The sequence below is a fragment of the Magnolia sinica genome, chromosome 13 (assembly GCF_029962835.1).
Source record: "Magnolia sinica isolate HGM2019 chromosome 13, MsV1, whole genome shotgun sequence".
NCBI classification, from domain to species: Eukaryota; Viridiplantae; Streptophyta; class Magnoliopsida; order Magnoliales; family Magnoliaceae; genus Magnolia; species Magnolia sinica.
This window is the reverse complement of record NC_080585.1, coordinates 9,240,118-9,256,195: the sequence shown is the minus strand read 5'-3', so window position 1 is coordinate 9,256,195 and position 16,078 is coordinate 9,240,118. Positions and strand designations below refer to the sequence as shown.

The 16,078-nt window shown below is 41.1% G+C and overlaps 1 protein-coding gene across 3 annotated transcripts; it reads right to left on the bottom strand.

The window, feature by feature from the left end:
* Window positions 1–9,218: 9,218 nt before the first annotated feature.
* On the bottom strand, window positions 9,219–14,324 carry LOC131222718 (calcium-dependent protein kinase 10-like). 3 transcript variants are annotated; one of them, XM_058217882.1, is made up of 7 exons: window positions 13,423–14,324; window positions 12,631–12,774; window positions 12,323–12,475; window positions 12,055–12,170; window positions 11,405–11,572; window positions 9,839–10,054; window positions 9,219–9,742 (listed from the first exon to the last, which is right to left on the bottom strand). In XM_058217882.1, the coding sequence occupies exons 1-7, from the start codon at window positions 14,129–14,131 to the stop codon at window positions 9,584–9,586; spliced, it is 1,665 nt and encodes a 554-aa protein (XP_058073865.1). In that variant the 5' UTR covers window positions 14,132–14,324; the 3' UTR covers window positions 9,219–9,583. The 3 variants fall into 3 exon arrangements, with proteins under 3 accessions (XP_058073865.1, XP_058073864.1, XP_058073866.1); XM_058217881.1 differs by having other exon boundaries at window positions 9,824–10,054; window positions 13,423–14,322; XM_058217883.1 differs by having other exon boundaries at window positions 9,590–9,728; window positions 9,824–10,054.
* Between the last annotated feature and the right edge of the window lie 1,754 nt (window positions 14,325–16,078).

Sequence of the window (16,078 nt, the reverse complement as noted above, 5' to 3'; positions counted from 1 at the left end):
AATCTCTCTTTCTTCTCCGTAGTCAAGCAGGAGATGACTGTTTGCAGTGGGCGTTTGGACAGGGGTGATGATCATCGTGTGGAAGATTCTAGAACCGGTTCTGAGAATCAGAGCCGTTCGAATCGGATGGCCAGATCCACGTGAGCCGAGGAGGCTCCACGTCGGTTTTTTTGCCGGTCAGTTTTGTGAGGTCGAAGTCAGATTCTGGAAAGCTACTTTGATTGATGGGATTATTTGGTACTCTAGCATGGTATGACGCTTGATACGCAGGCATTCACACGTGGCTGCATTAACTAGAATTAAACTTGCTAAATTGTGGAATTAACTGTCACTAACTGAAAATCATATAGGTTGAACCATCTGATTTGCGGACACTACTTTATGAAATAGGACGCTTGGATGATTTTCATTTCTAGCCGTCCAAAAAAGTCCACCGATGCGATTGTCCGGTCATCAAAAGCATAAGTTTTCGTTCACGGTACATATAAACTGGGGCCCACAATTTGAACGGTTGTATTGAATTAATTGAATGCCACGTATTCAATCTCTAAGTAGTTTCTAAGTGCCAGCGTATCATCCGTCCGCTGCCAGAGCATCAATGATTTTTCTCCGTCATAAAAAATAATTTCCCGAAGGAATTCGCGCAACGATAGATTAGAGAGGGGATTAGCGCTACACGTGCCGATATTCTCACGTAGGACCGATCCAGGCCGTTTATCAGGTAGAGGAAAGAGTAAAGATGATTCAATCGCAATTGGGCAAGAAGCCACATTGAACATAGGCAAATGGTTTTTAATATTTCTAACCGTCCATTTTCTCATTTGTCTGGGGTCCACCTGATGAGTGTACCATCTGTTTTTATTTTGTCTATACGTTTTCACAGTTGCGGCAAAGGAACCCATTTCTCGTCCGTTTGCTTAGTTGGCACGTCTTCCACCGTCGATCCATCCAGGCGCGATTCGCCCTATATTCCCGTAGACAAAATATCTCCACCCAAAAACGAGATCTTTTTTATTCTATCGCGCCTAAGGATCCAAAGTTTGTCGACGCCCAATAAGGCTCACATGCTGAGATGGTACTATAATTTTAACCGTTCATTTTTTTTTCATTACTCCCGATAATAAGAAATTATAATAACCATGTTTGAATTTTTAGGACTAATGACGTTGCATTAAGTGGAGTAGATGAGATGAAATAGGATTTAAGGTAATGGATGGACATTCATAATTGTCCAGCACTTCCACTGGATTGGGATAGTCTGAGATGGCCTTGGAAACGTGTTTGGATGAGTTACGGAAGTCGGTCATCCTCACGTTATAAGCTTTGGGAGTGTTTGGAAGTGCTTGGTGTGTTGCTACTCCCATGTCTGTTTGGAATAACAATGGGCGTACTTAGCACCGACCCTTCCTATGGTGTGGTCTGGTGCAACCTTGAATCTCACTTCATTAACGTGCACAGTATGTGGATCGAACCGCTAAAAATCACAGTGGGCCAACTGTGAGCCGGGGTTAGTTGGTGACCCGCTCCTCCAAGTCACTAATATCAACTGTCCATTTTTGTTGGTGATTTCGGATGGAAAACTCATTTGAATGGATGATTGGGAATTTCAAGTATACTGTGGCGCAATCAAATACTCCCAGAGCTAGGAATGGATAATTTACCTTCAACGATGGAGATTCCAACCTGCTCGCCGCTTGTGAAGAAGAGAATTGAACATTCTCACCACCTGTGAGGAAGAACCAGACACCATTCATTTGGAACCGCACCTATTGCTAGTATAGATGAAGAAGTCCCGAGCGGTGGGCCTTAAAAATCTCCCGGATTGACATCTTGAGTCGTCTTTTCCATCAGGGCAAGGATCAGGCGCAATAATGAGATAGTGCCTGAAATGAAGATCGTCCATCCCATCCCGTATCCCACACCATATCAAAGGATGAGCGAGATTTGAAGCTGGGATTTCTCAAATCCCTTGGTGACCAGTGGAGCTTACGAGGTGTTTTGCATTAAGGTTACATCAGCCGTTACAAATAGGCTACTAGATGGAAATCAAGATTAAATCCTACTTAATATCATCCATTTTCATCCAGCGCGTTGGGCCAAACACGTCCTTAAAGTTGAATGCAAGACATTAAAAATTCATTTCATTATTTTAAATGCTATTGCCCAAGTTCAAATAAAATTGATCATCTATTCAGCCACTTTTGCGGAGTGTGGAGTGTTGATTAAAATGATTAGGTGATATTCAAAAAATGAGATTAGTCTTTTAAAAATGGATCACATCTTTGCCTTCAGCAAGAAATTAATTTTTTTTCTTAAGTACAATAAAACTAAAGGAAAACTCTAATAGTTGTTTACACATAACAATTGCATAACATTTTTCTAAATTGAAAAGTTTGCTTTATATTCAATCAAAATCCAGCACATGAGCATAAGTTCAAATTACATAAAGTTAACGACTACTTAATTACAAGCTATTATGAATTATACTAAGAAATGTAAATGAAAAATAAAAATAAAGATTACAATAAAAAATATAAATGATTAACATTTGAAAGGATAATTGAAAAATAAATTTTTTTATTTGATTTGATTAATATAAGATTCTTTTTTTCTAATCAATTTCTTTGTTATTTATTGCCTTAATGTGACCATTTGAATACTTCAAGTGTTCTAATTGCTATAACCATTGCTATAGCCATTTGCAATACTACTTGCTTTTTGTTTTTGTGGCTTCTCAACCATTCTTTGCTTAACCATCGGTGAACACCAACTGTATTGCAAAAACTCCTTTGTATACGTTTAAAAAAATTCAAATCCACCACACAACTCCTCAATGGTTACACACAACGTTCTCATTAGGTTTCTATAAATTTTCAGAAATAAGGATAAACAGATATCACTGTACGTTTACGGGTTTGGTTAGATTCCAACAGATGGGCGATTCCGATGATCGTAGCACTCAGCCGTCAGCGTGAGAGTCCCAACGGTCGCCGACACACGACGTATCTGTGTCGCGACAGAGTCAAAACGAACTCTTTGAAAATTGAGGCTTCCGTTCTAAAGGAATTTTTATCCTACACCTTTACGGCACGCGGAGACGACTCAATGGGGTTCGTTTTTGTCCTTCGGGTTTGGATGTAACATTCTCCATCCGGTCATCCTAATAGTGGGCCATGTTCAAAAATTTGGACTCACGGATGACCGTCCGTCCATTATCCTACTAATGAACGGCTACAAACAAACTGGGAAAGGTTGCACTAGTAAACCTCAACATTCAACAGGTAAGAGTCTATGGATGGTGGTGATCTTCCTGTTGGTGAGATTATCATGTGAGGACACATCCATGTTCAGCCGCACCGGATGGGTGTCTCAAATCTGGATCTAGTAATGTACTTTAGTGAAACGACGGTTGAGATTTGCCTGTCTACTGTATTACGTCCAGCACGATGTACAGAAAACAACAGTTGAGTCCTGGCAACGTGGAGGTTTATCTGTGCGTGCTTTGGGGCCGTTCATCAGGAAAGTCCATTAGTAAATGTGGCCGAGCCCACAATCAGGCTCGTCCAGATATCGGTGGGCCATAGATAATACAACAACATCAGACGTTGGTTATCGCTTTCCACCCATTGAGCTTATTTGCATGATTGTCAGGCCTCGGCACATTCACGGGGTGATACTCCTGATGAAGGGCCAGATCTAGCCCAGGCTTGCCACGTTAGCAACGCTTTAAGAAGACCAGAAAAGCTTTGATACTCTGGTAGATGGTGGTGGATGATAAGCTGGCACTTAGAAATTGCATACGTGGCATGCATGTGCATCAAAATAAACTATTCGAAGTTGTGTCTCCCAGTTTATTGGATAATCGGACCATCGGATTGTTGGAGATTTGTTGGACGGTTAAATGAAGATATCCAACCGTCCTATTTCAACAAACAGGTGTCCAAGAATCAGAGGTTAGGATCACTCAACCAATCTGCTTTTAAAATTGTAACTTAGCGAAAACGGATTACAAGATTTAGACGGTGTAACTTTTGCTAATGTATGCCACGTGTACAATTTCCGAGTGCCTGCGTATCATATAACTCCGCAAGAAAGTCATAACCATCTTAACTTTCCACGTGTTTCATGGAGCTGGGGGCATACCTTGGTGGGCCATGACCAAATACGCCCCGTACAATCTTAACCGTCAGATTAGAGGATCTCGGTGGATATTGACGACAATCGTCATTTAACTGTCTGTTTATTGGCTAATGATATTGTGATCGAAACCGTTGATCTTGTGAGATGAAAAGTGGATGGGGTCTTCCTGAAAAAGCTTCAAGCCTGGAAAAGATCCTAACCTTTTGTGCTATGGCCCACATAAAAGGCAAATTCAGGAGATGTCCATACTCCAAGGATCAATTATCGAAGAGTTGAAATGTTCCAATGTGGGAGATTTTGAATGTCCCCATCAACAGTGGGGCCCGTGAAATAAACGGTTTGGATCATTGTAACGTGTTGCCATGTTCAAAATCCTGCTCCACTCCATCTTGCTAATTATACACGAGAGTGTGGACCACTATTCTCCTTTATTTTCTAATTATTCTATTCTAAAAGAGAAATGATCACATCCAACATGGCATGTTAATTTAAAATACAACCCTTTTATTTTCCGCTTACATGTCACATTCAGTAGAATATCTGAGCCATCAAAATGGTGAACCGTACCACGAAGATCTATGTAACATAATGTACAACGTTTTTATTTTCCGATGATCTGAGCCGTGAAAATGATGGACCATACTATGAAGATCAGCTGGGGAAAAAAATGAAGCAATCCGCTCATCAGATGGCACACACATACGTGGAGTTAGATCGTCGGCTGTACATCTATTTCAACGGCTTAGCTCCCCTGATGAATTGACCATCCTGCAAAGCACATATAAAGAGCAACGATCCAATGAAAAAAGTGTATGGGACGATCCTCATGCACATAGTCGAATTTGGCCCAGTTGGCATCCTCATCAGCTATCTGGACCTTCCTTCAGGTCCAGTCCAGTTTCCATAGGCTTCCTTGAGAAAATTAAACGGATCCACTGATCTAATCCATCCATTAAGTGGCAAAAAAATATTGATGGACCAGATTATTACTCGAAGGTTGGTCTATTCAGGGATACTTAGGACCGTCCGATTACTATAATTTTTATAAATAGCATTAGAAGAAGACCGGATCCAATGGACGGTCCAGATAGGTGATGTGCATGGAAAAGAGTTCTCCTTACTCTTGCTCCGGTGGTAGACTCTCAGGAGCTTCATTGCTTCAATGTACCATAGGTGGGGAAATTCCGCTACGGCGTGAGTGTGTGGAGGTGTGTGTGCATGCGTAAAAATATATATATATAACTCTGCGCACCGTACACTCAACCCACTGGATCCATATTAAACGGCGTATGCAATGCAAAATACATAGACGTACACGCAAATGTGTGATGCCCATGATCTCCCCACGCTCTATAAAAATAAATAAATAAATGACTGAAAATAATAAGAAATCTTAACAAATCTAATCTACATGTTGGGAAAAGTGGGCCCACCCATGATCAACAGAAACCGATGGATAGGAGGGAAGCACGGGCATATGGCTCAAAAATGACCATAATTGGATAATCTCAGTAATATGATCAAGACCGTGCAAATGGACCGTTGAGAATAAAGATTGTCTTGTTGGCCATTTTTGCAGGCTGTTTTATTTGAATGGTGGTGATATTAACGCTATGTTCATTCATGATAAAACCCCTACTAATTGTTGGCCCACCTTGATCATATCCGGCCCAATTGGGCCCTATAAATAGATTCCACTTTCATGGGGGTATCAAGAGCTTATGCCTAGGCCTGGCCATGGGTGGGCCTGGGATTGGATTAGGCCTATATTTTGAATTGATAGCGTTGGGACCACTGGGTGGGCCACTTCAATGTATTGAATTTGTTGGATATTTTTTAAAATTAAAATATTTTAGAGTCGCTTATAAACAATGACAATATCTTTTTTAATATTCAGAAAAGATTACTTTAGTTTTTTTTTTAATTTCCCTTCCGAATTTAATTTAAAAAAAGTAACCTTTTAACTTTTGAAAATACTTATATTTTCAAATGATGTATATGTAAAGTTTATTAAATGAGATGATTTTTGCCAACCAAGATTAAGGTTCAAAACCCCATAAGGACATCACTGTGAGGAGCCTTTGGGCCTGTTTGGCTTTGCAAATGAAGTGCTTTTTGTGATTTTAATTATGAAATCACTTTTCTAGGCTTTAAGTGTAATTGGTTAGTCACTTAATCAATTTATGGTTGTTTTTTTTTTTTGGCTGTGCCTATTCTCATTTTCTACTGTGGTTTTCACCTTAACAAACATGTGAAAATAATGTAGAACGTATCACAAATACGTTCCCAGCATGGTTGAGCCATGGAGCCATGCACCTCCACACGTGCTATATTGGTATGTAGCTCCAATTTTAAATCTATCCACCGGTTGATCGGACCATGTTTTCCTAAAATTGATTTGGCCCGTTCTGAAGTTGGGATCCAATTATGCATAAAAAGGGCGGGATTTCACCTAAAAAAACTATTTATCATCGTCGTGGTCATCATCATCATTGTTTTTTATTTTATTTTATTTATTTATTTTTATTTTTTACAATGTATAGGCAAACTCTAATTTCAGCTTGGTTGCACTGCAAAGCCAACATTTACGTCATTAGGCCCTTTGGGAGATATGTTGAGTTTTTCATGGTAGACCAAAGGATAAAAGGGCCAGGTGAAGGAGTAGGAATGGTTTCAGTAAGCCTGCATCTCATACTATAATATCATCATGGCTTTCTAAATTCAATACAGGTGAGCTGCTACTAATCACATGACCCATAAGCCTTCTCTTCTCTTTATTTAATCTAAAGTGAAATTTTGGAGAAAGGGAGAAAAAACCTCTCTAACCCTATTTTCATTACCCAAAGGGCCAGCCCAATCAGCCCAATACATGAATAGAAAAGCTCATCATGTGTCCTCTCCTATTTCTGAAATTAGTACTGTGGGGAGTTGCCTCATCATTTTCTCTAGTTTTGCATGTCCCTACATTTCCTTCTCATCCTAGAAGACTTAAAAGTAGTGTAATTTCCTAGCCTTTCCGTCTTTTGTTGGGGGAAGATTCTTCATGGAGATCATGAGAAGCATGCCTTGTATGTTCTTGTTCCAAGTCATTATCATTATCAGCATCTAAGCCTTATTCTAATTAAATGGGGTCAGCTATATAAATCATATTATGTCATTTTGAATTTATGTAGTTATGACGGAAATTTGACACCAGCGACCAAGTTGACACAATCTCCCTCTATCAACCTGAGGATCCGCAACGACAAAACTCTCACAGGCACAATGTTGTTTTGTTACAATCAACAACCTATGTTCTTGCTCACCTCAGCTCATTACGTCAAATGAAATTGAGCCAGTTGCCTTGAAAGAAATTGTAAAGGAATTTGAATAGCCTGTGCGCTCTATGAGAAGGTTACACTCAAAGGAATAGCCATGATTTGAAAACCCGAGAACTCAACTGCACTCAATGTTCAGTCAGTTTGGGTCCACTCAAAGACTGGATATTTAATAATCACAAATAAAAATACTCTATATGCCAATAAATGTCTAAAACAATTAAAACTATAGATTAGTAATTTTAAACAGAAATGCAATCATGAAATTGTTGGTTGACCCATTTGTTAAGAGTGTTGCTAGTGTCCCAGTTTGAGTCAATGCAAATACCACTGAGTTGACTGAGTGATCTCGTCTTCCTCACATAGAACAAAGTTTCCAAGAGATTCGGCTTGAAATCTTGCTATGTCAAGTTGACTCAGCCAAGTTCTGAGTTGAGGTGTCCAAGTTTGATAACTATAGAAACAAGGATGAAGATCACCAAAGGACTAGTTGAGAAATTTTAGCGGGTGATTTCATTCACTTTTACTCGATCTTAGAGCAATGGGAAGTGCTAGCAAGTGCAAAGAGAATGAAGAAGAGCACTCTCATTTGCTTCACCATTGCCCAGTCGCAGCTGCAGCTTGGGATTTCTACCTCACTGAATTCAGGCTATGTGGGTACCAATGGCTTTTCTCTAGATGAGGAATTATGTGCTGAAGTTTCAGCCAGGCCCAAGTGAAAGCCAAGATCTTGAAGAATACGATGCCAATTGGTATCTGCTGTGAGGCATGGAAAGAAAGGAACAGCAGGATTTTCAAGGACACTCATATTTTGGTCCAAGCCCTGATTGATGACATCAAAGGAAGGATTATAGAGTCAGCCTCTGCATCCTCAAATTCACAAGGTTGCCCATTCTTTTAGATAGGGAACAATTGGCCCAACATTGTGGGGTAAATTTCCTACTCCCCTTGTAATTTTTAACCAGGAGAGCAATCTGTCCCTGACGATCTGATTTGGGGGACGATCTTATTTGGGGGCGTTGTATGTTGGATCTTCGAATCCTCTTTAATTTTAATAAATTCTGTCATCTGTTAAAAAAATAATGCTTACGAGGTTGTGTTTGCCAATTGTACTCTTAAAAACTTTTTCTATAATATTGCTGAGATGCTCCATACAACCACATATTGTACAATAGGGATTTTCCCTTTTAAAGCTAAAATTCCTCACTAGATTTAACTTCAAAAGATACTTTGAAAATCTTGAATGAATTAAAGGTATTTTTTTAAAAAAATTGTGATAAATCCCGATGTTTTGAATTTGGATCTACATAACAAGGTAATCTACCTTGGTAGTGTGGAACAGCAAAAATAGCAATCTGGATCACAGATGACGCCCTACTATCCCGATCACAGGATTCCAGGGGGGGGGGGGGGGGGGTGTGTGCAAACATTGCAGGATTGGCAGTTTAGGTAGCGTTGGTGTGCTGTGTGGGGCTAGCAAACCTCACTTTGGTAAATCACAACCCCAGAAGAGCGCTTGTTACGCTTTGATGATGAGAACTTGTCGTGTGCACAAACTAGAGAGGCAGAGTACTATTGGCAACTTGAACAAAATGACTGAGAAGCTTTACAGTAAAATGGCAGGATTGGCAATTTAGGTAGCATTGGTGTGCTGTGTGGGGCTAGCAAACCTCACTTTGGTAAATCACAACCCCAGCAGAGCGCTTGTTACTCTTTGATGATGAGAACTTGTCGTATGCACAAACTAGAGAGGCAGAGTACTATAGGCAACTTGAACAAAATGACTGAGAAGCTTTACAGTAAAATTGATACAAATTGGAAAAATAATGTCACAGAAATTCTCAATTCTCTCGAAAAACCAAGAATGCTATGGCATCTCTAAGCCAGTCCGAAATCCTTCAAAACCAAGCATCCAAAAGCAATTTCCATCCAAAAATACCCTTAATCACTCACCTGCCCCCAACCCAAGTTCACTCAATGACAGAAATTCCCCAACCAGTACCTCCCTGAATGATATCATGCAGTGAAATATCAAGCATGCCCAGCTGACGATGAAGGAAAACTACTTCGTGTTCAGCAGCAGATTATCCAACATAATATTAGAGAACACATGGCTGGGCGGTACCTTAACTATTGCCGTCATCACCCATCTTCAGGGAGCCATCCTTCATGAGGTTAATGCTAAGGCTTTTGAACCTCTCTCTTGAATAATGCCGAGATGCCTTTCTCCAATCAGTGCCAGCTTTCATCATTGTAACAAACTCATCATAACTGATGCGGCCATCCTGCGAGTATTTCATACTGGTTAAAAAAAAGTGTCCAAACAGGCCAAAGCAAATCAAAGTGCAAATGGAAAGAAGACACACCTTGTCTGTGTCCACCTCACGCATGATGTCGTTTAATACTTCACTGTCAGTTTGGCCAGATTCATCCATTAAAGCCTCTCTCAATTCATCCATTTCTATGTAGCCACTGCCATCTGTATCGAAGAACAAAAAAGCTCTGCGGAAATGCTCGTCATTTTCCATCTTCTGTAAGTGAATTGTAACAGCAACAAACTCTCCATAGTCCAATGTGCCATTTCCATCAACATCGGCCTGAATGGAAGTCATTGTGACAGATAAGACAACTTGAAAGGACATTGTTGTCTATCATATGTGCAATAAAGACAGAATGACTTGCAATCCTATCAAGTTCATTACCGGCTTAAATTTCTAACCTCTAGTCTGACATATTACATACCACACAAGCTTACCAGATCTTGTGTTGTTACAACTATAGTGGGTGGTGATTAAATCTAAGGTAATCAGTGGTTTTTATTATCTTTTTTTAGAACAGAGTTCATTGAATTAGAAATCATTACAAACTTAAGAGGCAAGGATCACAGATTGCACCCAAAAGGACCAAGGGGCCCACAATAAGGAATGTACAGTGATTATCCCGGGAACTGCAGTACTACCTTCAATGCCTGAAAGGGGAGAAAATAGGGGACTTCGAGAAACCACACAGGCAGCCTACTTTTAGCATGCTTGTGCCGGCAGGGATGATCATGAGAAATAAATGGTAACAACTAAAATGAACACAAATGGATGCTGTTCTTCCTAACAATTAGATCACACGCATCAAAAACTTCAAAATCATATCGATATCTTAGATCATACTCAATCAGGGTAATACTACCAATTTTAGTTTGTGAAGTTCAAGTCCCAATTGTCTCTAAAAAGCTAATGTTTTGAAGAACATAATCCAGTAAAAGGTTACAAAGGAAAACACAGGTCCTGGAAATGTGTGCCCTTGGGAACTTGCCTTCAGGACAAGAACACCTGTAAATACAAATTTTAGTATATGCTTTGATAACAGCTAATTCCCAACATGCTGGGTGATGGAAAATGATTTAGTTTGCTAATCTCTCTATTCTGTTGATGAGGAACTGTGTTGTAGATTTTCTAAAACTTGGTCGTCTGCAAGATGGAGTGGAGGTTCAGACAAAATAAATTGAGTCGCTCAGTACCCTCCAGATGATGGAATATATTAGTTTGGATGCAATATCAAATTGAATTGCAAACATTAGCCTGATAACATATGCATAACCAAATTGTGATTTCCTCCGTTAGCAATCATATCGAGGAGTTGGGCCTCAGATCAAAATTGTGTTACTTTCAAGTTGGATTTGAAAGAAAGTTTAATGCAATTCGAGGGCAACAAACGTGCCCTAAGCTAAATATTGCATTTCAATTCATTTGCACATCCAAATGTGTCGATGGTTGTGCAACAGAGGAATCTTACAGGGTAGAACTTCACACAGAGATTGTATACCATAAAAAGTGAGGATTATGTGAGTCTAGGTGCAATCAGAATCTTGGGAAAGCAAAATGGTACAGCAAGCATCATCACAATAAAAGTCTGGATTAAAATTAGATAGGTAAAGAGAAAGGAGAAACACTTACTGCTTCCATCAACATTTGCATCTCCGGCTCGCCCAGTTGGGACCCAACCTTTTGAAGGCCAGCCTTCAATTCCTCGAACGTTATTTTACCATTATTGTCAGTGTCCATAAGTTTAAACATGTCTCTGATGACTTCTACTTCTTTAAGTGACAAGTGCTCTGCAATTACCTGAAGTATACAATTGACCAAATTGAAATAATAAGATGTCAACAGCAGTCCTCAATGAAGGATTCAACTCATTATCCATAACATCAAGGTTCAAAATATCATTGTCAGAGAAGGATTCCAAAACCAATGCATGTTTGGTATGTATTGATATATCGGTGTGAATTTTGACCAAATGAGTCAAGTATTGAGCGATGCTCGCAGAAATTGCATTATCCCAATTTGTCAAAATACAGATGTATCAGCCAATAATATTCTCGCCTTGGGAAGGTTTTTGCAGATTGGAGTGTTTTAGCACATCCCACCACCCACATTTCCCGGGATGCACCAAGCAGCTCCTCTGCAAAATATGCTGCGGCCAGGACTTATTTGAACTCATTCTCATTTTGGGGTATGTACACACAGGCCCTTAATACATCATATTCCACGGAAATGAAAAGAAGCTGAGCAGACAAGTAAATGCATATCCAAAATCAGATACTAACCCGAACAGCTTTCTTTTTGAATCTATTCATCACAGAGAACTGTTTGAGCCTTGCCCTCACAATATCTCCCAATGGGACATTCGGAGCTTTCTTGGCATTTTGTAGCCAGGAATGTTCTACAATAGTAGAAAGGAAAATGAAAAGACATTCAAATACGAAGCATGAGAAAAGCACAAACAACAACAGAACCCAGCTTCCTACAAGATTGGCTCTGAGTCCCTGACATTTAGCCCCATCTAGCATACATGACAAATACAAATTAACTTACCAAGCACCTGTTGAGCAGTTAACCGACGCCTCGGGTCTGGCTCTAACATCTGCCGAACAAGACTCTTTGCGCCGTCGGACACCTTGGGCCAAGGATCCCTCTTGAAATCAATAACTCCACGAAGAATGGCCTGCGCAACACCCTGCTCGGTCTCTGCAATAACAAGAAAAAGAAAAAAGGAAAACAATTAGGAAACTCAGAATACCAGAAAATGCAACCAAAACACCAGTCATGGAATTAAACCATCCAAAAAGAAAAAGAAGAAGAGACAAAAAAATCAAAAAATCAAAAAAAAAAAACCACAATACCAGCCCAAAACGGAGGAACCCCACAAAGCAGAATATACAGGATCACGCCCGAGCTCCATATATCAACTTCCGGTCCGTAATTCCGCTTCAGCACCTCCGGCGCCATGTAATATGGACTTCCTACTATCTCTGAAAACCGCTCACCTGCTTGACAAAGCTTGCTATATCAAGAATAGCCAAAATAAAAGAATACTGTGTACTATGCAGAAGTTCCCTGAGGCATAAATCCACTAGAAACATGAACAGTAAACCGTTGATCCGAGTGCCACCTCAGATGGCCATAGCCCAGAACCATGATGATTGGCCGATCCTAGCCATCTGAACAGCACAAGCACCCAGAGAACATGGACCACTGCTCATTTTCTGCTCAACCCACAGCAGCGGTCCATTTTCAGGCCACTGATCAGATGGGCCATAGCCCCAAAACACACTAAGCAGCCAATCCTATCTGAATGTCACCAGCACCACGATGGGAAAATGGACAACTGCTCATTTTCTGCTCAACCCTTAGCAGTTGTCAATTTTCAGGCCACTGATCAGACGACTACCATAGTCCAGTCGCCTCGATTCTTTTGTCCATATACCATCTCCATGATCGTCAGTCCTGATAACCATACACAAGGGTCCCCACATATGGTTTTGCATACTTCCATCAAAGCAAAGCAATCGATCAAAAACAAAAATCCCCCAAAAGACCCCATGGTCAAGAACTCAGAGACTGCCTCCATCCGCAAAACACCCGAATTGATACGCAATCTCACAAACACGATCGAACAAAGATCAGAACAATACCTGGACGGAAGAAGACAGAGAGCCCGAAATCAATGGCCTTGAGCGGCGCGTTCTCACGCTTGTTTGCAAACAGGAAATTCTCCGGCTTGAGGTCCCGATGCATCACCCCATGGTCGTGGCACATCCTCACGACCTCAGCGACAGTCCTGGCAACGGCTGCGGCAGCCCGCTCGCTGTAGTGGCCGCGGGCAACGATCCGATCAAAAAGCTCCCCGCCTTCGCAGAGCTCCATGACGAGGTGGACGTTGTCAGCGTCCTCGTAGGTAGCCCGCAATCGGACAACGTTGGGATGGTCGGGGATGGACGACATGATCGCGACCTCGCGACGGACGTCCTCGACATCGATGGCGGTTCGGAGCTTCCTCTTGGAGATAGATTTGCAGGCGAGGGCTTCTCGGGTCTCACGGTCGGTGCAGAGGTAGGTGATGCCGAACTCGCCGCGGCCGAGCTCGTGGCCGAGGACGTACTTGTCAGTTATTCGGGTCCGGTGGGAGAAGGGGACCACGTCCTTCAGGACCCGAAGCGGGCCTCCGACTGGAGAGTAACTACTTGGGTCCTCTGAGAAAGGGTTCGGCCGACGCTCCCTGTTGTGGTTGTGGCGCTTTCTGTTGTGGTGGCGCCTTTTGTTGTCATTGCTGTTGTTTTTGTTTCTGCGATGGCGGGAGTCTTTTTCTTCTTGTAGATGGACGCAGGTGCAGATGTTTCCCATGGGATTGTTTCTGTAGAGAAAGAATCTGTATGCGTTTCGCTACAACAGCTGTTGTTGTTGTTGTTGCTGTGGTTGTTGTTGTGGACGTTTCAAAGGTGTCTTTTTCTTTTCTTCTTTCTGGTGGTGGTGGGAGTTGTCTTGGTTTCGGACATGGCAGAGGGGGTTGGTTGAAGGAGAGAGAAAGAGGAGGGGTGGGAGAAAATCTTATTTAAGTAGTTCGTTTTTCGTACATCGTAAGTAGAAGTTAGTAGCATCCGTCGCCTCATGAATCACATACAAAGATATTTTCGAATGATCGGAACCGTCCATCGTGTGTAAGATGCTTATGTAAAAGCTAATATCAGTAATTTTGATTTTAAAAAGCTCAGATTATCTTATTTTCAACGTTTTTAAGTTCATCTGAAATTATTGGTATTTAGCATCATAATTTGCTTACTTTATGGTTTATGTCAAATCCACAGTATCTTCCATGAGATAGATGGCTCATGTCGTTCTTTCATCACTGCATATCACAGTGTGGGATCCGTGATGTGCATTAGTCCCGACGTATAGAAGTTTGCTGAGTACGTCAGGAAATAGTACCGTTTTACAGGTACGTCGGAAGTATGGAAGTCGATTTCGAGGTCTAATCTTACAATGATCCAAACCGTCTGTACGGTAGCATTTATGTTGGATGTAGTCCGCCATCAAAAATAAATAAATAAATTTCGATTTGAATATTCCAATAATGTCGTTTTATTAAAGTCGCCGTATGGTGTAAGTGTACTCTCTCCTTCTGTGAGGATGTACCCCTAGCCAGCCTGCACATATAACGAATATGTCATGTAACTCGAATAAAACCGTCCAAATTGTGGACCCATTATACTTTGGTCGTGTGCTCAAAATCAGATTGACTGGGCAATGCTGACAACCGTAAGTGGACATTTTGTTGAATCTGAACTATTTACTGTCATTTTTTATTTTTTCAGTGCGCACGTCCATTAGATCAGGTGCGGTCATTCTTTTCAGCGTAAATATTTGGAATCCCTCCTGGACGGTTCAGATTTAAGACATGGATTGGGTACTGCCCTGCTTGCACCAAGCTCCCTCCAAACCTATTGTGGCCGCTTCAGGATGAGTGGATCCCTGACTGTGTGGCCCACCGTGATGTACCTTGCATCCATGCCATCTATCTGCTTTGGCAGCTCATTTTAAGGCATAAAAAAAAAAAGGAAAAAAAAAGATCCAAATCTCTACCGGATGCAGTGATGATTGACTATTAAAAGCTTTGTGTGGGTCACAATAGTTTTTGATTAAGTTGATATTTGTGTGGTCCCTTCATTTAAATCTGTGACCATGTCAACAGTTTGGACAGTAAACCTCATTAAGTTCTTAATGGAGGGTGGTCAATCACCCTTCATTTTCTACCAATGATTTGTATTAATTCAAATTTTTAAGTCATACTCTAAAATGAGCTGTCAAGATGGAAGAGAGGGAGGATGGCAAGGCACAGGGGTCCACAATCAGTGTTCCACGTACATCCGTTCCTCCAGGAATCCCCGGGAGCTCCCACACTAGCTCCTCGGCTTTCGACGTGGCCATATTTGATTGGATAGTAGCACTACATGAGGTTCAACCAAATCCAGCTACCACGGCTAGCGGTTAGTCTACGCATCCTCAGATTTAATACATGACCCATGTGTCGTAGGAGCTTCGTATCTTAGCTACAACTGTTACTTACGAAAGAAATGGACGACTAGAGAAGCTTGACAAAGTCTCCGCGTTCAAGTCAACTATGTTGTGTACCTGTTAATCAGAACGGGCCTAATTTTTTACTATAGATATAAAATGGCGAGGCCCACTTTATGAACGGATCCGATCTAGTATTTTGACCCTTATTGGAGAGAATACATTCACATCCGCTTACTTGAATGTTGTTTGTATTTTTGTTTTTGTAATTTTTTCTTA

What these genes read in the sequence shown, in the direction of transcription:
- LOC131222718 (XM_058217881.1), bottom strand. Translation starts at nt 14,131, where the DNA reads ATGGGAAACATCTGCACCTGCGTCCATCTACAAGAAGAAAAAGACTCC. An exon ending in CTCTGTCTTCTTCCGTCCAG is followed by an intron (nt 12,775 to 13,422) that starts GTATTGTTCTGA and finishes TTTGTCAAGCAG; the next exon opens with GTGAGCGGTTTTCAGAGATA. An exon ending in TCAAAAAGAAAGCTGTTCGG is followed by an intron (nt 11,573 to 12,054) that starts GTTAGTATCTGA and finishes TGTATACTTCAG; the next exon opens with GTAATTGCAGAGCACTTGTC.